This window comes from Scyliorhinus canicula, chromosome 27 (genome assembly GCF_902713615.1).
Source record: "Scyliorhinus canicula chromosome 27, sScyCan1.1, whole genome shotgun sequence".
Taxonomy (NCBI): domain Eukaryota; kingdom Metazoa; phylum Chordata; class Chondrichthyes; order Carcharhiniformes; family Scyliorhinidae; genus Scyliorhinus; species Scyliorhinus canicula.
Window position 1 is genome coordinate 21,191,402 of NC_052172.1, and position 24,906 is coordinate 21,216,307.

Here is a 24,906-nt window from a genome sequence, read left to right on the forward strand (position 1 = left end):
GGTAACGTGCTCCTTCGGAGGGTGGTGCAGATCCAATGGGCCGAATGGACTCCCTCTGTAATTCTATGAAGCATGAATTTTGGAGCGGGGACCTCGAGGGCACGCAATGTAATCGTCAAAGGTGAAGGCGGTGGAATGGTTCGGCTAAACAGAGCTCTCTGTGGGTCGGTGGACATCCCTCTCACATTTGGCACACAGGTCGTTCATGTACCATTCCCGAAAACTGACCACAAATATTTCCCGTGGATTCCTGGCCAACATTAATCCACTGACTTACATAATTTAAAAAAACAGATGACCTGGGCTGGGATTCTCCCCTACCCCCCCCCCTACCCAGCGGGGCGGGGGGTCCCGGCGTGTTGGAGTGGCGTGAACCACTCCAGCGTCGGGCCGCCCCAATGGTGCGGAGGTCTCCGCACCTTTAGGGGCCAAGGCCTCACATTAAGGGGCTAGGCCCACGCCGGAGTGGTTCCCACTCCGCCGGCTGGCGTGAACGGCGTTTGACGCCACGCCAGAAAGGACTTCGCGGCCGGCGTAAATCCGTGCATGCGCTGGAGCGTCAGCTGACGTCATCCCGGCGCATGCGCAGGGGAGGGGGTCACTTCCGCCTCCGCCATGGTGAAGACTATGGCGAGGGTGGTAGAAAAAGAGTGTCCCCCACGGCACAGGCCCGCCTACCGATCGGTGGGCCCCGATCGCGGGCCAGGCGACCGTGGGGGCACCCCCCGGGGTCAGATTGCCCCGCTCCCCCCACCAGGATCCCGGAGCCCGCCCGCGCCGCCAATCCCGCCGGTCAGGTAGGTGGTTTAATCCACGCCGGCAGAAGAGGCCTGTCAGCAGCCGGACTTCGGCCCATCGCGGGCCAGAGAATCGCCGCAGCGCGATTCCTGCCCCCGCCGAATCTTGGGGGGGGGGGGGGGGGGGGGGGGAGAATTCAAGGCACGGCGGGGGCGGGATTAACGCCGGCTCCCTGGTCTTTATCACGTTGCACATCAATGATTACACTTCCGTCCTTTGCTGGATTCGGAGGTCTTGACAAGACACCCAGGCGAGAATTGAAAGTTAAACACCATAATTGCTACCTCAAACGAATAAAGTTAAGATGTCATGTGTGGTCTTAACAAACTTCTTTATTTCAACAAACGTCATATAAATTGAAAAGACAAAAGAAATCCCAGTCTGGTGATGGCCAGGATTTGCAATGACACATTATTTAATTGTGATATTTACAGAACTGTGCCTTGTATTTTTCCCAAAGAGCTCATGACACATAATGATACATATTAAAAGGTGGCACATTGCAATTAACAAAAATAAAAACGAGGCCTCTCGTAGGTATTAAAAAAGAACATAATGTGTCCCCCCCCCCCCCAACCAAAGCAACAGAAAGCTGTGATATGGCCTCTCATGTCTACAGTGCAAGTTAAAATGTTCAGTCCCTTCTCTCTGATTCGAGGCGATATGTTGCTCCCCAGGAGAAACCATTTGGCCCTTTCCTCCATTAAGCCCCAGATATTGTGCTGTTTTTAGCTGTCTTCACGGTTAAACATTTTTATGTCATCTCCTAATGTGCTTAGCCTGTGGGCCAAGCGATATGAAACGCCAGCCGCCCTTCCATGCCGATCAAGCAACCAAAACAACATTGGACATTTGTGTCGCTATGTCCCTTTCCCGTGACCCTTATACATCCGCGATCCCCATCTCCCCCCGCTCCTCGACCCACCCGTCCTCTGGAACCTTCGAACCACTAATGTGTCACTTCCCCTCCCCTCCCCCAATCTCATTCTCTTAATGACTTAAGAACCATAATCCAATCCCCATCTTCAAACCAATGTTGATACTCCTCCCAATGACCAATGATTGCTCTGTATGATGTTCGCCACCTCCAGACAGGCCAAGGACCAGCGATTAACCCTTTCCACTCTCTACATGATGCAATACAGAACTGGGCAGCACTCCCCCCCACCCCCCCCCCCCCCCCCCCCCCCCCCCCCGCCCCAGGCCTCGTAGGAATGGGACTGTTTGACTCTCAGAGCTCCGAATCCTTCCAATCTTGAATTATCAAACAGGCCCAAAAACGAACCATCTCTGACATCCGCAAACGTGAATTCTGTATTTCTGAGACACTTCCAGACACAACAGTATCTTGTGTCCAACCTTGTGCTCACACAGAGTGACGTAACCTGGTGTTTAGACCATCTGCCCTTAGACACATCAGGAACAGGAGGAGCTAGACCATTCATCCCCTCGAGTCTACCCTGCTACTGAATTAGATCATGGTTGATCTAAACCTCTAACTCCATTTTCCTACCTTTGTTCCATAATCCTTTGATAACCTTAACAAACAAAGATCTATCAAACACTTTCTTGAAAGCCCCAATCGTCTCGCAGCATTCCCGGCCTTTAATGGGGGAAGGGATACACATTTCAATCTCGTTTCTCATTTTGCATTGTTCCCCTCACCGGCCGAAGCTCTAATTTTAATTTAGCAGCCCCTTGCTCTCAATTTACCCATCAGAGAAAATCGTTCCCGCGGAGCTGACCCTAATCCCATCTTTTAATCGTCTCAACCGGGTCAGACCCTCAATCCCCAGGGAGGAGGTTGGGGGGGAGGGGTGGGGGGGGGGGGGGGGGGAGAGACGGGACACGCTGCTGCAAACTGTCCTCATGATTTAACCCCCCCTCCCCCCTCCCCCCCACTCCGAGACCACCAGGTACAGTTTTTTTTCCTTGCTCTCCTGTCTCTGCACAGTTCCTGGAACCCACTGGGACGCCCCGCCTCACCTTCCCTTTGGCAATTTCTAATTCTCCGAGTTGACACTTTGCATTGTCCATGGTTTGTAAGCGTTTTTCCCGAATTGGTCACGGTCTGTGCGGGTGGTGGGCGCGGCCGTTTCCGTCTGTTCCATATTATTATCCTTTTAACGACACACTCGAGTGGAATGAAAACAAGGTTCTTTGGCAGTTTTGAAGTTCTGTGGTTGACAGTGCTGGGGTTCGCTGTCTCACGTCGTCTGCCACGCTCCACTGCCTCCAGTGACCTTTCTCGCGGACTGCCCTGCCACTGGTAGAAATGGCTGCGTCAAACTAACCTGGGCCTTGCTGAAAGTGGCTGTCCCCCTGCTGCCTCCTATCTGAAGACTCACCGTGGTGGAGTAACTGGCCTTCACGTTCCCTTTGTCTTTGCTCGGGCTGAATTCGGTCGCCCCCGTACGCGGCGCCGCCGAGCTGCTGAACCTGTTGGCCTGGCCACCGCTGGGTTCAATGGCTGAGAGGTGAGCGGCCCCACCCCTGCCAACGGCATCCGGAAACCCCCCGCCGCCTTCGGCCCTCCTGTCGGGTGACTCGGCAGAACCCGCGACCATCACTTCGTCCGCCAGCCCTGCCCTCTGCCAGCTCTGAGACTGGGAATCGTCATCGTCGACCAGGGCGTGCCTTGACCGAACCTCACGGGCAATGGGCCAGGTGACGGACTCCACTTCCTCAGGGGTGAGGCCCGCTTTACACCCAGCAGAATATGGGGCTTCTGGGCCAGTGCAAGATGGACTGCCGAACTGTTCCTGATTGTACAGTGGCCCGTTGTTTAGCTCCCGGACGCAGCTTTTGCTGACGGACCTGGGGCCAACACACGCTGGGCTACCTGACCATTCCCCGAGACTGACACACGGCTGACTGGTGTCCCCCGTTTGCTGATTCACCTGGACGGGACTGTTGAGCCATTTATTGGGACTGGAGGTAAGAGGTGATGTGGGGGGTGACGTTACTCTGGGACTTTGACAAGAGGATGATGGGCCTCCGGAGGAAGCAGGCCATTGGCTCTGTATGCTGATGTATAGCGAGACAGGGGACCCTACTCTCGAGCTGGTCTGCGAGGATGATGGCGAGGGTGCCACAGAGCTGGAATTCTCTGGAGAGGTGGAGCCGATCCTTCGGACAGCGCAGGGGGCTGCTGGAGAGTTGATCCTGGGACTGGAGCATGAGCCGGGAGTGAAGAACTCAGTTGAGTGACTACGCATCAGGTAATATACCCTGGAGGCTGGGCTTGCTGGTGAAGGAGGTGTGGCGGATGGGTTGACACTGGCGGGGGCTGAAGATTGGCCCTCCGGCCTTCCGTCCATTTTAACAGGGGTGGTGATCTCTTGGTGGAGCTCTATTCCCACTGGCGGCTGGTGCGTCTGACAGGCGCAGGGCGGGGAGGGCAGAGAAAGTTCAGGATCCACAGCAGATGACCCGGGCTCTGTGCTCTTCCGCAGTGGGGCCAGCGTGTTTACTGTCTCTATTTGCTGTGAGGGACGCTGATCGCTGAGGTTTTTGACAGGCGAGGTTTGTGTCATAGATGCTGAACATTCGGAAATGGTGGAGTCAGGGGGCAGCGCTCTCAACGACGGAGAAGAAGACAATCTCCATACACTGTCGCAATGAGGTTGCATCTCAAAGGCTGGGACCGGAGAACGAGTCTCGGAGTCACTGCGATCGGGAGGGGAACCTGCCTCCCGTGAATCTCTTTGCGACACAGCCGGGTCAGTGTAGGAACTCTCAAAGGTGTCTGTTGGTGGAACCCATGAGTTGATTGGCGATGACATGAGCAAGCAGGCTCCGAGGGCAGGGTCTGAAAGCAATGCCAGCCCTGCTTTGTTGCAGCTTGAGATTCCTGCTCCACTCGACGAAGGCAAAAGGTTAACTCTACCTTTTTGGTATTGCAATTGGGATCGGGAGATGGGCAGAGCTGGAGATGGTGCATGGATGGCAGATGGGGGCTGGGTCTGTAGAGCAGTCGAAGTGGATGACGGTGATTGAACTGTGGGACCAGGGTACACGGTGGTGGTGGTTTTGCATAACTGAAGAGATTCAGGCCTTTGGTTGCTGAAGGTTGGGAGATCTTCCAATTGCTTGGAGTTGGCCGAATCTGATGACTGCCTCCATTGCTGCCGGCGGAAGGGGGACGGTGATCGCAGCCTCAAGCTGAGTGGAAGAGGTTGCCTCTCCACGTTGCTGCCTGGGAGGAAGGGAGAACAATCTTTGGCAGTTTTCGGTGGACAGCCAGAATCCAACGTTGTACCCGGGAATCTCCGGGGGAGTGAGTCTGTCCTGAGGTTGGCTACCGATGGTGACCACTCCTGCTCCCTTGTGGCACAGAGTGCTGAATGCGGCGAAAGCATCTTGGCATCGAGACCTGCGGACGCGGATGGCTGGACTGTGTGCGTAGCACGTGGCAAAGCTGCGCTTCCTTTTGGCGGCTTCAACGACTGTTCCAGTTGTTTCACAGCGGACGGCGAAGGGGACCTTCCGCGCAGGCTGACCCACGTTGGCAGCGAGCAGCAAAGTTCGGAGCTAGTGCACATTAACGAGCTGCCATACTTGGGTGAAGGTGTCTCCTGCCCCCGGCTGGAGGCAGCTGAGAACTGCGACTCGTCCAGTGAGGCTCCCGCTGATGGACTCGCCAAGCTCTCTGCATCTTGAGCCTTCGTCAGGAGACACTGTTTGAATAATTCACCAGTATTAGAAGTAAGATATTTGACCTCTGGAGCATCACACTGCTGATTTGAGATTGGCTCTGTGGAAATACTGTGCAATAGAACCGGTGGATGAGGAGTGTGGGTTGGACGAATCTGATGGCTCATTGGCGTCGTGCTTGATAGAAACAGTGCCTCTGGCGCCGAACTTGACCAATCGGAGATTGGTGACTGATCCTTGCAACTCACTGGGGAGGGAGATGGCGTGTGAGCGTTCGAACTTAGGTTCTGATTTTGTGCCACAGGACTGGAGTATTCCAAAGCAGGGGAATGTGGTCTGGAATTAGTTTGGGATGGAGGAGAGACAGGTCGTGGCGCACTAGTCATAAGCGAGCTGTGCTGAGCACGGTCCAGGCATGGCGAGGTAGGTGACTGCGCTCTGCAATATGCCGTCGGTGAAGGGGTTTGTAGGCCTGAGATTTCAGACATTAGTTTGGAAGCGGAGACCCGTACGGTGTTCTCCTGAGCATAGAGGATAGGGATTGGATCTTGAATGAGCAGGTGTCCATATGGAGCCACTTGTTCCAGAGCTTTAACTTCATCTGCAAAACAAAATACAAAGATCGGACAATAAGCGTTCTCATCTCGCTAACATTCGAAGCCTTAAGTTAGTTAATAAATCACAATCGATAGTTTATTCTAAACACAAAACCTTTCCCATTAATCTTACAATCCCTGCCACACATCCAACACCCCAGCTTCCACTCGTTATTTCCGCTGGATTTACATTTTTGTTGCCGCATGCCTGCCACAGCCGAGACCATCGGGGGGGGGGGGGGGGGGGGGGGGGGGATATTTCTGCCTCCTTGCCCAGCCCACCCCTCCCTATCTCTCTCACCTCCTCCAGCCCTACAACCCTCCAAGGTGTCTGGGCTCCTCCCATTCCAGCATCGGGAGCATTCCCAATTTTAATCACGCCGCCAAGACCCCAAAGTACGGAATTTCTATTCAAACCCTCTCCGACTCCCCACCCCCCTTTCCTCCTGTGTAACCCCCCTCCCTCCCCTCTCTAAAACTTACCTCTGGCCAAATCTTTGGTCACCTGTCCCTCACATCTACTTTCATGCTCAGTATCGGATTGATAATATTCCCGTCGGGCGTCTATGCTTCATCGAGAAGTTGATTCGGTCGATAGTGAGAAGCCATTTCTATTGGTGGGTGTCAGGGTGTCCTGGTGCGGGGGGGGTGGGGGGGGGGGGGGGGGGGGTACTGCCAGATCACGAGGGGGGGCACCTTATGATCAGAGCCAAAGAGGGTGAAATCAGGGATTCCCTCCCTCTCCCAGAAACTGCAGGGGCTGGGGGAAATTGAACGTTTCGAGATCGCTAGATTCCTGTTCAGTAAGACGGCTCGGTGGAAGGTACGACACAGATTAACCGTGATCCAATTGAATGGTGGAATAGGTTAGAGGGGCTGAATGGCCTCCCATATTCCCAGTGCATCTCCTGTCAATCTCAACATCCCAAGCCTGTGGGGTAACTTCAAAGGGTGAGAATCGAAAACACATTCACCCCTGGTGCTGGTCCCCTGAATTTAGCTCAAATCACTTGTGACGCCCACGTGGAACAGGAGCCTGTCTGGAGTATTGCAGTCTGTCTGGAGCCTGTCTGGAGTCGCCTGGAATACTGGAGTCTGTCTGGAGTATTGGAGTCTGTCTGCAGTACAGGAGTCTGTCTGGAGTATTGGAGTCTGTCTGGGGTATTGGAGTCTGTCTGGAATCTGTCTGGAGTACAAGAGCCTATCTGGAGTCTGTCTGCAATACAGGAGTCTGTCTGGAGTATTGGAGTCTGTCTGAAGTCTGTTTGGAGTATTGGAACCTGTCTGGAATCTGTCTGGAAGACAGGAGTCTGTCTGGAGTATAGGAGTCTGTCTGGAGTATAGGAGTCTGTCCGGAGTATAGGAGTCTGTCTGGAGTCTCTGGAGTATAGGAGTCTGTCTGGAGTCTGTCTGGAGTATAGGAGCCTGTCTGGAGTATAGGAGTCTGTCTGGAGTATAGGAGTCTGTCTGGAGTATAGGAGTCTGTCTAAAGTCTTTCTGGAGTATAGGAGTCTGTCTGGAGTCTGTCTGGAGTATATGAGCCTGTCTGGAGTATATGAGTCTGTCTGGAGTCTCTCTGGAGTATATGAGTCTGTCTGGAGTTCTCTGGAGTATAGGAGTCTGTCTGGAGTCTCTCTGGAGTATATGAGTCTGTCTGGAGTATATGAGTCTGTCTGGAGTCTCTCTGGAGTATATGAGTCTGCCTGGAGTCTCTCTGGAGTATAGGAGTCTGTCTGGAGTCTCTCTGGAGTATATGAGTCTGTCTGGAGTCTGTCTGGAGTATATGAGTCTGTCTGGAGTATATGAGTCTGTCTGGAGTATATGAGTCTGTCTGGAGTATAGGAGTCTGTCTGGAGTATATGAGTCTGTCTGGAGTCTGTCTGGAGTATATGAGTCTGTCTGGAGTATATGAGTCTGTCTGGAGTATATGAGTCTGTCTGGAGTATATGAGTCTGTCTGGAGTATAGGAGTCTGTCTGGAGTCTCTCTGGAATGTAGGAGTCTGTCTGGAGTCTGTCTGGAGTATATGAGTCTGTCTGGAGTCTCTCTGGAGTATAGGAGTCTGTCTGGAGTATATGAGTCTGTCGAGTCTGTCTGGAGTATAGGAGTCTGTCTGGAGTATAGGAGTCTGTCTGGAGTATAGGAGTCTGTCTGGAGTATCTCTGGAGTGTAGGAGTCTGTCTGGAGTCTGTCTGGAGTATAGGAGTCTGTCTGGAGTATAGGAGTCTGTCTGGTGTATATGAGTCTGTCTGGAGTATATGAGTCTGTCTGGAGTATCTCTGGAGTGTAGGAGTCTGTCTGGAGTCTGTCTGGAGTATAGGAGTCTGTCTGGAGTATAGGAGTCTGTCTGGAGTATATGAGTCTGTCTGGAGTCTGTCTGGAGTATAGGAGTCTGTCTGGAGTATAGGAGTCTGTCTGGAGTATATGAGTCTGTCTGGAGTATATGAGTCTGTCTGGAGTCTGTCTGGAGTATATGAGTCTGTCTGGAGTATATGAGTCTGTCTGGAGTATATGAGTCTGTCTGGAGTCTGTCTGGAGTATATGAGTCTGTCTGGAGTATATGAGTCTGTCTGGAGTCTGTCTGGAGTATATGAGTCTGTCTGGAGTATATGAGTCTGTCTGGAGTATGCCTTGAGGAATAACCAGGCGATTTGCCACTCTGTTGATTTTCAGATATTCCTCAAAGCCATAAATAATCCTGACTGCTGGACTGCGGATCGACACAATGCAGCTGTCCTGGATTCAAACCGGATTTGGATCAAATCTGTCCTCCAATTATCATAACCAGCAACAGCAGCAAATGGCTTCTCTCCTCAGTATTGTATTTGAAGTTGTTCGTTATTCTGCAGTAAAAGTAACAAACTTCGACACCTGAAACTCTTTGTGGATCAAATAGGCCATTTCGCAACAAGAGACAAATTCACTGAGTGACAATCAGCCCAGGTAATCCCTCGGGCGATTCCTGTGTTGACAAGCAGTGACGTGAATTAGTGCATTGCTGAGGGATGGCTCCACAGAGAGCGAGCGAGAGAGCGAGAGAGAGAGAGAGAGAGATGGACACCCGTTTCCCACAGCCTTGTGTTCTAAAGAAGAATCACGCGGACTCGAAATGTTAACTCTGTTTCTCTCCCCTCAGACGCTGCCAGGCCTGCTGAGATTATCCAACGTTTGCTGTTATCATCTCAACTAATCCAAAATCTGTCAGTGACTCACAAAGCATTGTCACTCTTAACGCAAGAGGCGGAAAGTCGTGGGTTCAAGTCTGACTCTGGGGTTGACACAGCGCAGTGCTGAGGGAGTGATCAGAAAAGCAGTGTTAAGCCCAAGTTGATGTAAAGGGACAGTCTTTTGAAGAAGTGGAAGGGATTTCATAGAACTTACAGTGCAGAAGGAGGCCATTCAGCCCATCGAGTCTGCACCGGCCCCTGGAAAGAGCACCCCACCCAAACCCACACCTCCACTCCATCCCCCCAATCCAGCAACCTCTCCGAACCTTTTTGCACACCAAGGGCAATTTAGCATGGCCAATCCACCCAACCTGCACATGCCTGGACCGTGGGAGGGAAGAACCTCGTTTTCCGATCAATCACGTTACAGCTTTCTGGACTCAACTTTGAGTTCAACAACTTTAGACAGTAAGCTACTCGCTCCATCTTAACCACGTTCACCCCACCCCCATGTATTGTCGTCTATTGTTCCTCAGCTCCCTGGCACCTCCCCCAACGCAAGCACCCCGCCCCCCCCCCCCCCCCCCCCCCCCCCCCCCGCCGCTCAGTTACCCCCATTTTCACATTTCCGCTATCGTACACCTTGCCACCATCAACACTCTTCATCCTTAATATCACCATTAACACTCCCCCTGGTGAATTTGTCAATCTCCCCTTCGCCCCGGCAGCACGGTAGCACTGTGGATGGCACAATTGCTTCACAGCTCCAGGGTCCCAGGTTTTATTCCCAGCTTGGGTCACTGTCTGTGCGGAGTCTGCACATCCTCCCCGTGTCTGCGCGGGTTTCCTCCGGGTGCTCCGGTTTCCTCCCACAGTCCAAAGATGTGCAGGTTAGGTGGATTGGACATGAGAAATTGCCCTTAGTGTCCAAAATTGCCCTTAGTGTTGGGTGGGGTTACTGGGTTATGGGGATAGGGTGGAGGTGTGGGCTTTGGTAGGATACTCTTTCCAGGAGCCGGTGCTGACTCGATGGGCCGAATGGCCTCCTGCTGCACTGTAAATTCTATGATCTATCCCTGCTCTTCTGATCTTTCCCACCTCCTCCACGCACCTCCCAACTGTTTCATTCCCACATCTCCACCTGGCTCCGTTCTGAGGAAGGAGTCACTTCGGCCCGAAACGTCGGCTCAGATTCTCTCCCCACAGATGCTGCCGGGCCGGCTGAGTTTATCCCGAACCTTCTGCATTTAGTTCTTGCCAGTTTCCCGGCCAATACTTATCCCTCGGCCAGCATTGCTCAAACATAGATCAGGTAGAATGTACAGTGCAAAAACTCGCCTGTTCTGTCCAATCCCTGGTCGCTCGGGTGTTAGTTGCCTGAAGTTGCGGTTGCGGCCTGTATGTGGGGTTATGTCCCGCCTCGCGGACCTGGCCATTCAGATGACCAGCAGCCCTCCAATCCGTGTAGCGTCAGTGGATGGGGTTGGTGGCAGGTGGGGTGGGGTGGGGGGGAGGGAGGGCAGGGAAGGGAGTGGGGGGCAGTGCCCAATGCTGGGCCCACATAGTCCCTGACATGGAGGTACGGATGAAACCGGATGAATGAAGCCTATTGATTGGGGCAGATAGACAGGCACTGCCGAGAAGGGGGGGGTGGGGGGGGGGGGTGGAGGCCTGCGTTGTGCAGAGGGTGGATCCTACACCCCTAGGCCCCAAGGCCAGACAGCCAGGAGATATATGCCAACCTCACCACTTGGCATGTGCACCTTTACCACCGGTAAAACACCAGCGGGTGGTGGCGAGGTGAGAGAGGGGGGAGGGGGCGAGACCCATACATTGCCATTAATTGGTCACTTAAGGGCCTCAATTGGCTCATGTACATGGGGGGGGGGGGGGGGGTTGCCTGGCACCCAACCTGCTGCTGGTAGAATGGCGGTGGAGGTAGGTAAGTGTGCACGGTGCCACCTGCTACCCCACCCAATTATGTGCCTCCCCCCACCCCCAGCCCGCTTCTGAGTGGCAAAGGAATGGCGGTAAAGTTGGAGGTGTGAACTGGAGGATTGGAGTTGTGGTTAGTCGGCTGGCTATGAGGTGACGGTCCCTGTCAGGGGAGAATATTGGAGGACTCTGGGTTGGCCTTAAGGTTTCAGTGCCGTTGATCAATGAGGAGATTGAGATCGTTCCTTAACCCGGAAGTGAATCAAGAGGGGGTCACCAAGGGGACAGCGCTGAGACTGACCCCGCTAATCACGGATACTTTGACATTTTTCTGAGCCTCGGAGGGTTCTCTCCATCGAGGCCACAGTTCAGCCGTTTTCTTGCACGGTGGAGCTGAGCTCACCAGCCGGACCAGCTCCTCACTGATCGGGCGCCATTTTGAATGGCTGCCCAGCTCTCTATCCCCCGCCCCCTTTCAGGCCCGCCTCCCACTTTCTGGACCCTCCCTCAAACCTTTTATTGTCTCCTTGAACCCCCCATCACCCCCCCTTTCATGGGCATGGGTATCGCCTCCCAGGGCCCAACCCCGGGCAATGCCAACTTGGCACCTGGGCACCTTGACGCTGCCAGCCTGGCACCTGGCTAATGCCACTGTGCACCCTGACAGTGCCACGGTGCCATAGTGAGTGCCAGGATATTACCAGGCGGCAGGTGAGGGCATGATCCAGATCGCGCCGGGCAGAGTGAGTTGGGTCACTCACGATCGACCCAGCACAGAGCCCAATTTGGGACCCCCTGCAGGATTGACCCATTGCGCCTGGCGAATCGCGCCCAAAGCCTCCACTAACCCCATTCTACCTCCACCCACTCAGCGCCCAGGTAGAATTACTGCCCCTATGCCACTCCTTCCATACCTCCAGGCAGTGCCATGCTCGTACGCAGTGACTCACCATAAACACTGATGTCCTGCTGCTCTTCCCGGGCTCTGTCCAGTTTCACGGTTGGTCTTCTCTTCCGTTGCTTGGGTTCTGCGTGTTCCCAGGTCCTCCTCGGTATTGGACCTTTCTTCCTGCTGATCCTCTGGCTGTACATCTTTGCCAACATCTGAACTTTGTTCATGATTTTCTCGGAGTTGTGAAACAGGCAACTGTCAATGTCTTCGCACAGGGGCATGCCAACTATCTCACGGCTAACGCAACACGGAGCAGGCGGGTAGGACATATTCTCACTGGGACAACAGTCATCTCCCTGGTGGGCTTTTATAATCACCTCGGAACCCTTCTTTTGATCCGACGGATTCCGCTCAATCCCTGGTGCCTCTTTGGGAAGATCTGTCATGGAACTGAGGTCAGAATCCTCCAGGATCAGAAGAGGCTCGCTATAGCTTGTCTGCTGATGGTTGGCTGCGCCCCCGCCCTTCCTCGCCGCCTTGGCGTAGCCGTTCCACGATTCGTGTTTGTGACAAAAATGAGCCGCCTTCTCCATTTCCCTCCAGACTTTGAGAATTTCCGCGCAAGTCTTAAATTCCGTTTCCGACTCACTCTCAGCGGAGCCGTTACACGGTGAGGGGCCCGCGACTTCGTCAGGGAGCTTCTGTCCCTCCTCATCGTGTGCGGAACCAGGGAGAGGCTCAGGGTTTCCCAAGTGGGAGTCAGATCCCGAGCTTGAGCCCGAGGCGCTGGCCGACGAACCTCGACTGCCCACCCTGGTGTTCTGTACCTCCTGTATGCTCACGTGTTTCATTTTGTAACTAAACCGCAGAATGGAATCCTTCACCACACCTGTTGGGATGAATGAGATGCTCTCCCTTCGTTGCAGGTAGAACTGGTCATTGTCCACTTCAGCTGAATCATAATAGTTCTTGATCTTCTCAATCAGCAGTCGGTCATTTTCCATTTGAACAAAGTCCTTTTTACCCACGTTACTCTTTTCCGATCTCTCTGTGGGGCTGGTATTTAGCACGCTGTCCATGGTTGTCACCTCTTCCTCCTCTAACTCTCCAGATTCCACGGGTGCAGGATAGCCATTAACTTTACAATCATCCTTCCTGTGCGTTGAGTTCAACTCACTTTCCTCGCTGGAACTGTGCTCGCCCTCAATGCTCGATAATGGCCTCTCGTCACGATCAATGCCTTCAGGTTCCTGGTCAACCTGGCTCTTCTCATTCCGTGGACCCAACTCTCCCAAATCCTCCAGCTCCGGCAGAGGGGATGGCCCCGTTGCTTTGCGGAGATCATCGTCCTCTGAAGATTCGCCGTTGCACGATCTGACTTCCTCAGCCCCGCAAACAGATGAAACGTCCACCAGCGAAAGGCCAGACACCTCAACCTCGGCATCTTCAAAAACCTCCAGCAGCGCGCTGTCCCCATCGGTCGTTTCGCTTTGGATTGAGTTCTCCTCCACGATAGAACCCAGGTCTTCGGAGGCCTCCTTCTGCAAAAGCTCCATGTCGGCAAATATCTACGCAGGGTGGGGGGGGGGGGGGGGGGGGGGGGGGGGAGAAGACAGAGAAAATGGAGAATTATTTAGAGGTTTCAAACAGTCTCGTGAAATTTCCAAATTTTGTAAGATCTTGGAGCGGGTCATTAAAAACCATTTAGTGAGTTCAGACAGATTCTGACTAAGCTTCGACTAGCCGGTGTCATCCATTTAGGTGAACATTTTGAGAGGGTCGCCCACTCTCCGGGTTCCACGTGCTGCCAATCCAGAACAAAGAACAATTGACATCCGGTGCCCCAGCGAGTGGTTCTGGCAGCGAGATTTCTCTTCCCATCGCCTGTCGATGGGCCTCCCCATTGAAACCATCCCCACACCACGGGGAGGTTGGGGGGGGGGCTGCCGACAGGAAAAGATCCCAATGGCCAGAGAACTCCAGGCCTAATTAACTTCAGGACCTGTTACACATCCTTGTAAGGAGTGCGCACCGCAGCTTTACTGAGACAGGGCGGCGTAGTGGTTAGCACTGCTGCCTCACGGCATCGGGGACCCAGGTTTGAATCGGGTCACTGTCCGTGTGGAGTTTGCACGTTCTCCCCGTGTCTGTATGGGTTTCACCCCCACAACTCAAAGATGTGCAGGGTAGGTGGATTGGCCAGGCTAAATTGCCCCTTAATTGGGAAAAAAAAAGAATTGGGTACTCTTAAATTTAAAAGTTTTACCGAGACAGAGTAACACAAAATCAGAACGTTCTGCACAAACTCAGCAGGTCGCGGAACATCCGTGTAGAGAAAAACAGTTAATGTTCCGAGTCGAGAAGCTGAAGGAGGGTGGGTGGGTGGGGAGGTGGTGGAGGAGGATAGGGGGTTAGGGATAGATCGGGGCTCAGGAGAGATTTCATTACCGAGCTCACGAAATGCGACAGAATTTCACATTATGTTTCAAAGTGATAGCGCTCATTGTGAAACTGGGCTCGGTCTCAACACAGGAAACTATAATAATATAATCATCTTTACTGTCACAAGTAGGCTGACATTAACACTGCAATGAAGTTACTGTGAAAAGCCCCTAGTCGCCACACTCCGGCGCCTGTTCGGGTACGCTGAGGGAGAATTCAGAATGTTCAATTCACCTAACAGCACGTCTTTGGACTGTGGGAGGAAACCAGAGCACCCGGAGGAAACCCACGCAGACACGGGGAGAACGTGCAGACTCCACACAGACCCAAGCCGGGAATCAAACCTGGGACCCAGACGCTGTGAAGCAACAGTGCTAACCACTGTGCTACCGTGCTGGTACTATGTAGGCATGAGGGCAAAATTGGGAAAAACAAATACTGATGGTAACAGGCAATGGCCCGTATTTAAAGTATATTACATAGTCCGCAACAGATGTACATTCCTCCAGAACACAAAAACCCAAGGAATGGTGAATCAACTATGGCTAACTAAAGAAGTTAAAGGTTGTATTCGTGGGGATCGCTGTTGGGTCCCAGCTATTCACAATCTTCATCAAGATTTGGATGTGGGGACCAAATTTAATGGGCAGTCGTCTGGCCTCACTGCGGATTGTATCCCGCTGAGGTCAACAGCGGACAAGCCCGCCCATAATTTCCACATTTGCTGATGACACAAAACTAGATGTGAGGAGGGTGCAAGGAGGCATCAGGGGGTCTTGGACAGGCTGTGTGAGTGGCCAGGAAGTAGGATAGGCTGAGTGAGTGGGCCAGGATGTAGGATAGGCTGAGTGAGTGGCCAGGACGTAGGATAGGCTGAGTGAGTGGGCCGGGACGTAGGATAGGCTGAGTGAGTGGCCAGGACGTAGGATAGGCTGAGTGAGTGGCCAGGACGTAGGATAGGCTGAGTGAGTGGGCCGGGACGTAGGATAGGCTGAGTGAGTGGCCAGGACGTAGGATAGGCTGAGTGAGTGGCCAGGGTGTAGGACAGGCTGAGTGAGTGGCCAGGACGTAGGATATGTGAGTGAGTGGCAGGACGTAGGACAGGCTGAGTGAGTGGCCAGGACGTAGGACAGGCTGAGTGAGTGGCCAGGGTGTAGGATAGGCTGAGTGAGTGGCCAGGACGTAGGATAGGCTGAGTGAGTGGCCAGGACGTAGGATAGGCTGAGTGAGTGGCCAGGGTGTAGGATAGGCTGAGTGAGTGGCCGGGACGTAGGACAGGCTGAGTGAGTGGCCAGGACGTAGGACAGGCTGAGTGAGTGGCCAGGACGTAGGATAGGCTGAGTGAGTGGCCAGGGTGTAGGATAGGCTGAGTGAGTGGCCAGGACGTAGGATAGGCTGAGTGAGTGGCCAGGACGTAGGACAGGCTGAGTGAGTGGCCGGGACGTAGGATAGGCTGAGTGAGTGGCCAGGACGTAGGACAGGCTGAGTGAGTGGCCAGGACGTAGGACAGGCTGAGTGAGTGGGCCAGGGTGTAGGATAGGCTGAGTGAGTGGCCAGGGTGTAGGATAGGCTGAGTGAGTGGCCAGGACGTAGGATAGGCTGAGTGAGTGGCCAGGACGTAGGATAGGCTGAGTGAGTGGCCAGGGTGTAGGATAGGCTGAGTGAGTGGCCAGGACGTAGGATAGGCTGAGTGAGTGGCCAGGACGTAGGATAGGCTGAGTGAGTGGCCAGGGTGTAGGATAGGCTGAGTGAGTGGCCAGGACGTAGGATAGGCTGAGTGAGTGGCCAGGACGTAGGATAGGCTGAGTGAGTGGCCAGGGTGTAGGATAGGCTGAGTGAGTGGCCGGGACGTAGGATAGGCTGAGTGAGTGGCCAGGGTGTAGGATAGGCTGAGTGAGTGGCCAGGGTGTAGGATAGGCTGAGTGAGTGGCCAGGACGTAGGATAGGCTGAGTGAGTGGCCAGGGTGTAGGATAGGCTGAGTGAGTGGCCAGGGTGTAGGATAGGCTGAGTGAGTGGCCAGGGTGTAGGACAGGCTGAGTGAGTGGCCAGGACGTAGGATAGGCTGAGTGAGTGGCCGGGACGTAGGATAGGCTGAGTGAGTGGCCAGGACGTAGGATAGGCTGAGTGAGTGGCCAGGACGTAGGACAGGCTGAGTGAGTGGCCAGGAAGTAGGATAGGCTGAGTGAGTGGCCAGGACGTAGGATAGGCTGAGTGAGTGGCCAGGACGTAGGATAGGCTGAGTGAGTGGCCAGGACGTAGGACAGGCTGAGTGAGTGGCCGGGACGTAGGATAGGCTGAGTGAGTGGCCAGGACGTAGGATAGGCTGAGTGAGTGGCCGGGACGTAGGATAGGCTGAGTGAGTGGCCAGGACGTAGGATAGGCTGAGTGAGTGGCCGGGACGTAGGATAGGCTGAGTGAGTGGCCAGGACGTAGGATAGGCTGAGTGAGTGGCCGGGACGTAGGATAGGCTGAGTGAGTGGGCCAGGACGTAGGATAGGCTGAGTGAGTGGCCAGGACGTAGGATAGGCTGAGTGAGTGGCCGGGACGTAGGACAGGCTGAGTGAGTGGCCAGGGTGTAGGATAGGCTGAGTGAGTGACCAGGACGTAGGATAGGCTGAGTGAGTGGCCAGGACGTAGGATAGGCTGAGTGAGTGGGCCAGGGTGTAGGATAGGCTGAGTGAGTGGCCAGGGTGTAGGATAGGCTGAGTGAGTGACCAGGACGTAGGATAGGCTGAGTGAGTGGCCAGGATGTAGGATAGGCTGAGTGAGTGGCCAGGATGTAGGATAGGCTGAGTGAGTGGCCAGGATGTAGGACAGGCTGAGTGAGTGGCCAGGACGTAGGATAGGCTGAGTGAGTGGCCAGGGTGTAGGATAGGCTGAGTGAGTGACCAGGATGTAGGACAGGCTGAGTGAGTGGCCAGGGTGTAGGATAGGCTGAGTGAGTGACCAGGACGTAGGATAGGCTGAGTGAGTGGCCAGGACGTAGGATAGGCTGAGTGAGTGGCCAGGATGTAGGACAGGCTGAGTGAGTGGCCAGGGTGTAGGATAGGCTGAGTGAGTGGGCCAGGATGTAGGACAGGCTGAGTGAGTGGCCAGGATGTAGGACAGGCTGAGTGAGTGGCCAGGATGTAGGACAGGCTGAGTGAGTGGCCAGGGTGTAGGATAGGCTGAGTGAGTGGCCAGGGTGTAGGATAGGCTGAGTGAGTGGCCAGGGTGTAGGATAGGCTGAGTGAGTGGCCGGGACGTAGGATAGGCTGAGTGAGTGGCCAGGACGTAGGATAGGCTGAGTGAGTGGCCAGGGTGTAGGATAGGCTGAGTGAGTGGCCAGGGTGTAGGATAGGCTGAGTGAGTGGCCAGGGTGTAGGATAGGCTGAGTGAGTGGCCAGGACGTAGGATAGGCTGAGTGAGTGGCCAGGGTGTAGGATAGGCTGAGTGAGTGGCCAGGACGTAGGACAGGCTGAGTGAGTGGCCAGGACGTAGGACAGGCTGAGTGAGTGGCCAGGACGTAGGATAGGCTGAGTGAGTGGCCAGGACGTAGGATAGGCTGAGTGAGTGGCCAGGGTGTAGGATAGGCTGAGTGAGTGGCCAGGACATAGGATAGGCTGAGTGAGTGACCGGGACGTAGGATAGGCTGAGTGAGTGGCCAGGGTGTAGGATAGGCTGAGTGAGTGGCCAGGGTGTAGGATAGGCTGAGTGAGTGGCCGGGACGTAGGATAGGCTGAGTGAGTGGCCAGGACGTAGGATAGGCTGAGTGAGTGGCCAGGACGTAGCAGATGGAACAGAATGTGGAAAAATGTGCAGTTATCCACTTTGGACAAAACAAAAAGGACGGCAGAGTATTTCTTAAATGATGGGGGTGGCACAGTGGTTAGCACTGTTGCCTCACGGTGCCGAGGACTCGGGTTCGATCCGGGCCCTGGGTCACTGTCCGTGTGGAGTTTGCACATTCTCCCCGTGTCTGCGTGGGTTTCACCCCCACAACCCAAAGATGTGCAGGGTAGGTGGATTGGCCACGCTAAATTGGCCCTTAATTGGGAAAAAAAGAATTGGGTACACTAAATTTTAAAAAAGGAAAAAAAAAGAGTATTTCTTCAATTATGAGATATTGAGAAGTGTTGATGTCTGAAGGGACCTGGATGGCCTTGTTTATGAGTCACTTAAAGCTGACAGACAAGCGTAGCAAGCAATTAGTAAAGCAGATGGTACGTTCGCCTTTAGTGCAAGAGGATTTGAGTCTGGGAATAAAGATATCGCGCTGCCATTGTGCAGAGCCTTCTCCTGGAGTATTGGGTACAGTGTTGGTCTCCTTATTTTTTTTTTTTTTTGTTTTTTTTTTCTATAAATTTAGTGTACCCAATTATTTTTTTCCAATTAAGGGGCAATTTAGCGTGGCCAATCCACCTACCCTGCACATCTTTGGGTTGTGGGGGTGAAACCCACGGAGACACGGGGAGAATGTGCAAACTCCACACGGACAGTGACCCAGGGCCCGGATTCGAACCCAGGTCCTCAGTGCCGTAGGCAGCAATGCTAACCACTATGCCACCGTGCTGCCCTTTGGTCTCCTTATTTAAGGAAGGACGTACTGGCCACAGAAGGACTGCAATGGAGGTTCTCCAGACTAGAACCTGGGACAGGGGGATTGCCCAACGAGGAGCGATTGAAGAGACTGGGTCTGTATTCTCGCGAATTTCAGAGAGTTGAGAGATGGCCTCATTCGAAGGTACAAAATTCTTACATGGTTCGAGAGGATAGGTGCAGGAAGGATGTTTCTCCTGGACCAGGGGGTTGGGGGGCTGTCCAGAAGAAGGGGGACACAGTCTCAGAATAAGGGGCGGGACTGAGATGAGGAGGAATCTCCTCGCTCAGAGGGTGGACATCCTTTGGAATGCCCTACCCCAGAGGCATGTAGAGGAGGTTCAGCCGTTGAGTAAGTTCAAGACTGAGATTGGTAGGTCCCATGATACTAAGGACATTAAGGGATATGGCGGGGATTGTGCGGGTAAGTGGCGCCGGGGTAGGTGATCACCCAGGATGTGATTGAATGGCGGAGCAGGCGCGATGGGCTGAATGGCCACCTCCTGCTCCTATGTCCCTAGAAGCTGAGATTGGGATCTGGAAGTGGGCCTTCCAGCTGAATCCTAGTGTTTGATCCTGAACTCAGAGGCCGCGTCCGATGACTGCTTGATCAAAGTGTGTCTATGTCCGAGAAGAATTTCAGTTCAACCTCGATTCCCAAACTCAAAGCCAACTCCACGTGAGGCGACATATTGAGGGAAGACTGGGGGTTATGGGAGGGTACTTGGGGAGTGAGGGTTAATAACTGATTGTAAATGGGAACAAACGTTTTGCTCCATATTCATGACATGTTAAACCCGCCCCAATTTTCTCATACCAATGGTACAGATGTTCAACCAAACACGGATCAAAATAAAAATAATCTGAAAAACATTAACGCAAAAGGACCTGTTCCATCTCCAGATCGATGTTTCCGATGCCACTGAATTCTGGGTCTTCATACTGCTCCACATCCTCCTGCTTCTGCTCTTCACTCTGGGCTATTCGCTCTGTCGAGCCGTCACCCCTGGGTGGAAAGTGAGGCCCTGGTAACTCGGGTCGACCCGACTCTGAGGCCTTGGCCTCCGTGCTGATCTCCAGTTCCACCACGCTGGATGCCAGGGTGCTGGCACTGCCCAATAAACTCAACGTTTCCATATTGGAAAGCAGATCGTCCTCACTGCCTGTGTACTGGAAACGAGAACAAACAGAGCCGGCTGTTGACAATGGAACTCAGAGCACAGACACAGGCCATTCGGCCCAACCGATCCATGCTGTTGTTTCCGCTCCACTCCATCCCCCACTACCTCAGCCTGTCAGCACCTCCTCCCAAACCTTGGTCCCCCCATGCATTTGCTCAGATAAGTACATCAATGTTCCCACCTCAACCAGTCCCTGTGGTAGCTGCTTCCACTCTCTTTTTTTAAAAATAAATTTAGAGTACCCAATTCATTTTTCCCAGGATTTTTGCAGGAGGAAACCGGAGCACCCGGAGGAAACCCACGCACACACAGGGAGAACGTGCAGACTCTGCACAGACAGTGACCCAGCAGGGAATCGAACCCGGGTCCCTGGCGCCATGAGGCAGCAGTGCTGACCACTGTGCCATCGTATTCATAATGTTGGGGCTTTAATCACAATCTCCTGAATAGTTAAATGGTGGCTCTCTAACCTCCATGTCAGTAACTTTGAAATGTTCCGGATAATTGAATATTGGATGTGCAAAGAGCTATTTTGAATAAAGCCTTGCTTTCATACACAATAATCTCAAAACTCTCGATCTCCCATTTGAAATGCCAATATTCCCCTTTGCTCCGACCCCGTTTCCCTTTCCGGGGGACTCCTAATGGTGGGTTTGAACAATGCCGAATGCGAAGCTAGCTCAGGTTTGTCGACAAAAGATTCTTACCTTCAGCTGTGTTCCTGAGCGAGATCCGGAGAGAGGCAGAGAGAGGGGGAACAAAATGGGAAAAGTATCGTTAGCCTCTGCCCCCACCTGCTGAGCCCCATCTCCGTGGGTGCGAGATTCTCCCAATCACCCTCGCAGGGTATTGTTATCCACGCCCCCCCCCCCCTCCCCCACCAACCACCCCCCTCCCCCGACCTCCTCACCCCCAACAGAAGCCGCCATTCGGAGACATAAACAAGTATTATTGGCAGAATCCTTGGCACTGTCCAGCTGGAGCGCCAATCCCCACCCACCAGCCCTCAATCGAGTGCCCCCCCCCAATGAGAGTCAGAGCTCCAGGTCCAGCCTCAATCTGTCTGCCCGAAGCTGGCATCAATCGTGTGGGTGAAAGCCGCCCCGACGACACAACAACAACAGCAACGTGCATTTGCTTAACGCCTTAAAACACGGGTAGGGGGCGGGATTCCCCCAGCCCCGCGCCGGGCCGGAGAATCCCCGTAACGCCGCCCCGACACGGAATTCTCCGTACGGCGGAGAATCGGCACCGTCGGCGCCGACACGTTTGGCGCGGAGCTGGTCGCGGGTCACTCTACGCGGCCGGGCCGCCGATTCTCCGGCCCAGATGGGCCGAGCGGCCGCTCTAAAAAGGCAGAGTCCCGCCGACCCCGTCCACACCTGGTCACAGCCGGCGGGAACTCTGCGCGCAGGGTCGGGTGGGAGGGGGGGGGGGGGTGTGGGGGGGAGGGGACTCCGACCCCGGGGGGGGGGGGGCTCCGACCCCGGGGGGGGGGGGGAGGGGGCTCCGATCCCGGGGGGGGGGGGAGGGGGCTCCGATCCCGGAGGGGGGGGGGAGGGGGCTCCGACCCCGGGGGGGGGGGGGCTCCGACCCCGGGGGGGGGGGACTCCGATGGAGCCGTAGAGAGTGAGAGAGAGAGGGTAAAGGGAGGGGTAGAGAGAGGTAGAGAGGGAGAGAGAGTGAGAGGGCGAGAGAGAGAGTAGAGAGAGCGAGAGGTAGAGACGTAGAGAGGGAAAGAGAGAGAGAGCGAGAGAGAGATGTAGAGAGAGCGAAAGATAGAGAGAGGTAGAGAGGGCGAGAGAGAGATAGACGTGGAGAGGGGGAGATAGAGAGGGGAGAGAGAGAGGGTAAAGAGGGAAAGGATAGAGGGAGGGGTAGAGAGAGGTAGAGAGAGTAAGAGGGCGAGAGAGGGCGAGAGAGACAGTAGAGAGAGCGAGAGGTAGAGACGTAGAGAGGGAAAGAGAGAGAGGGAGAGAGAGAGGGAGAGAGAGGGTAGAGAGAGCGAGAGGTAGAGACGTAGAGAGGGAAAGAGAGAGAGGGAGAGAGAGAGGTAGAGAGGGAGAGAGATGTAGAGAGAGCGAAAGATAGAGAGAGGTAGAGAGGGAGAGAGAGTGAGAGAGCGAGAGAGAAGGAGAGAGAGGGTAGGGAGAGCGAGAGGCAGAGATGTAGAGAGGGAAAGAGAGAGAGGGAGAGAGAGGTAGAGAGAGAGAGAGAGAGATAGAGAGGGAGAGAGAGAGAGGGTTAGAGAGAGAGAGACGGTAGAATATTTGAGAGAGAGGTAGAGAGAGAGAGGGTAGAGGGTTAGAGAGGGAGAGGGGTAGAGAGGGAGAGGGTTAGAGAGGGGTAGAGGGTTAGAGAGGGAGAGGGTTAGAGAGGGAGAGGGTTAGAGAGAGAGAGGGAGAGGGTAGAGGGTTAGAGAGGGAGAGGGGTAGAGAGGGAGAGGGAGAGGGTAGAGGGTTAGAGAGGGAGAGGGGTAGAGAGGGAGAGGGGTTAGAGAGGGAGAGGGTTAGAGAGAGAGAGGGAGAGGGTAGAGGGTTAGAGAGGGAGAGGGTAGAGAGGGAGAGGAAGAGGGTTAGAGAGGGAGAGGGGTAGAGAGGGAGAGGGTAGAGAGGGAGAGGGTTAGAGAGAGAGAGAGAGAGGGTAGAGGGTTAGAGAGGGAGAGGGGTAGAGAGGGAGAGGGTTAGAGAGGGGTAGAGAGGGTAGAGGGTTAGAGAGGGAGAGGGGTAGAGAGGGAGAGGGTTAGAGAGAGAGAGGGAGAGGGTAGAGGGTTAGAGAGAGAGAGGGGTAGAGAGGGAGAGGGGTAGAGAGGGAGAGGGTTAGAGAGAGAGAGGGTTAGAGGGTAGAGGGTTAGAGAGAGGGATAGAGAGGGAGAGGGTTAGAGAGGGATAGAGAGGGAGAGGGTTAGAGAGAGGGATAGAGAGGGAGAGGGTTAGAGAGGGATAGAGAGGGAGAGGGTTAGAGAGGGAGAGGGATAGAGAGAGAGAGGGTTAGAGAGGGATAGAGAGGGAGAGGGTTAGAGAGGGAGAGGGGTAGAGAGGGAGAGGGTTAGAGAGAGGGGTAGAGAGGGAGAGGGGTAGAGAGGGAGGGTTAGAGAGGGAGAGGGGTAGAGAGGGAGAGGGGTAGAGAGGGAGAGGGTTAGAGAGAGGGGTAGAGAGGGAGAGGGGCAGAGAGGGAGGGTTAGAGAGGGAGAGGGGTAGAGAGGGAGAGGGTAGAGGGTTAGAGAGAGGGGTAGAGAGGGTAGAGGGGTAGAGAGGGGGAGGGGTAGAGAGGGAGAGGGCCATGCAGAATGGGAGGAATGGAGAGTTTGGTGAGAGGTGTTGAGCTGTCCACACTGTAGGGCTTGATGTCCCTCAATGAAGAAAAGGCAGACCTACATTTATATAGCCGCCCATCCCAACCCGCTTTACCGCCAACTGAATATAGATTTGAGATGTACAGTCACGGCTGCAATGTGGGAAATGTGGGAGACCATTCAGGCACAGCAGGATCCCAGGCACAGCAGGATCCCAGGCACCGCAGGATCCCAGACACAGCAGGATCCCAGGCACAGCAGGATCCCAGGCACAGCAGGATCCCAGACACAACAGGATCCCAGACACAACAGGATCCCAGGCACAGCAGGATCCCAGGCACAGCAGGATCCCAGGCACAGCAGGATCCCAGGCACAGCAGGATCCCAGGCACAGCAACGTTCTGATCGGCCATCGTTTGCCCAATGATGCTGATTGAGGGATGAATATTGGCCGAGGGGGGTAGGGTGTGCTCCCCCCTCCTACCCCCTGCGCCTCCCCCCCCCCCCCCCCCCACCCCGGCGCCCTCCCCCACCCCCATTACTCCTCTTTGAAGGGACACCACGGGCTTAGTGACTTCGTTACAAGAGCAAACATGGGGGGGGGGGGGGGGGGGGGATTCTCTGTCTCCCCAACCACATGTTCTTGTTGTCGCGTCGATCATTGGCGGCGGGATTCTACCCTCCCGCCGCTTGTCACTGGGATTTCCCATCGTAACCACCCCGCTCCGGCAGGGATGTGCTTTCCCACGGGATCCGTGTCCCAATGGCCGGAGAACTCTGGCCCGTGTTCTACGTAAGGTCCCACCAGAGGCCTATCAGCCCTCACCCCCCCACCCTCCCCTCCACCCCCCACCCCCCCCCCCCCCCTCCCCCCTCCACCCCCCCCCCCCCCCCCCCCCCCCCCCCCCCCCCCCCCCCCCCCCCCCACCCCCCGAGCATTCAGCCCAAACTGGCACCAGTTGCTCGTTCGCCCTGGATGTGGGGCGGGGGAGATACATCACAAACACTTCAAAGCCCAAACTGCGAGTCGCCAACTACACACTCGGCCCTCAAGGGGGCTCATCAAAGGGTGGAGATTGTCACTGAGAGCTGAGGGATTATTACCAATAAATACATCAATCACAGCCCAGAATCAAAACCCCAGAACTGAATTTATTCCTGCAGCTCATTTGCAAGTTCACATCAAAGGGCCTTTCATTTGATGGAAAAAGCTCTGTAAAGATGTGACTGTGCAAGGAAACAGCGGCAGGGTGGCTGGTCAGAAGCTCTCTGGCTCTCCCTCTCACCCCTAATTAAGTCCACATCAATAAAGGAGACGGTAATGGATAAAGATCAGAAAGCATTCGCGATCAAAGCCCAGGCTTTT

The 24,906-nt window shown here is 54.5% G+C and overlaps 1 protein-coding gene across 3 annotated transcripts in view; it reads right to left on the reverse strand.

Moving 5' to 3' along the window:
* Positions 1-2,674: 2,674 nt before the first annotated feature.
* The window catches only part of plekhg2 (pleckstrin homology domain containing, family G (with RhoGef domain) member 2), a 148,010-nt gene continuing 125,778 nt past the window's right edge, over positions 2,675-24,906 (reverse strand). For 2 of the 3 annotated variants that reach the window (XM_038785931.1, XM_038785932.1), the window contains 4 exons: positions 20,953-20,966; positions 19,953-20,234; positions 12,102-13,611; positions 2,675-6,055 (listed from right to left, as the gene is read on the reverse strand). In XM_038785931.1, coding sequence (XP_038641859.1) covers positions 3,006-6,055; positions 12,102-13,611; positions 19,953-20,234; positions 20,953-20,966 — 4,856 coding nt within the window. In that variant the 3' untranslated portion in view covers positions 2,675-3,005. The remainder of the gene's footprint in view (positions 6,056-12,101; positions 13,612-19,952; positions 20,235-20,952; positions 20,967-24,906) is intronic. The other variant, XM_038785933.1, reaches the window with a different exon arrangement.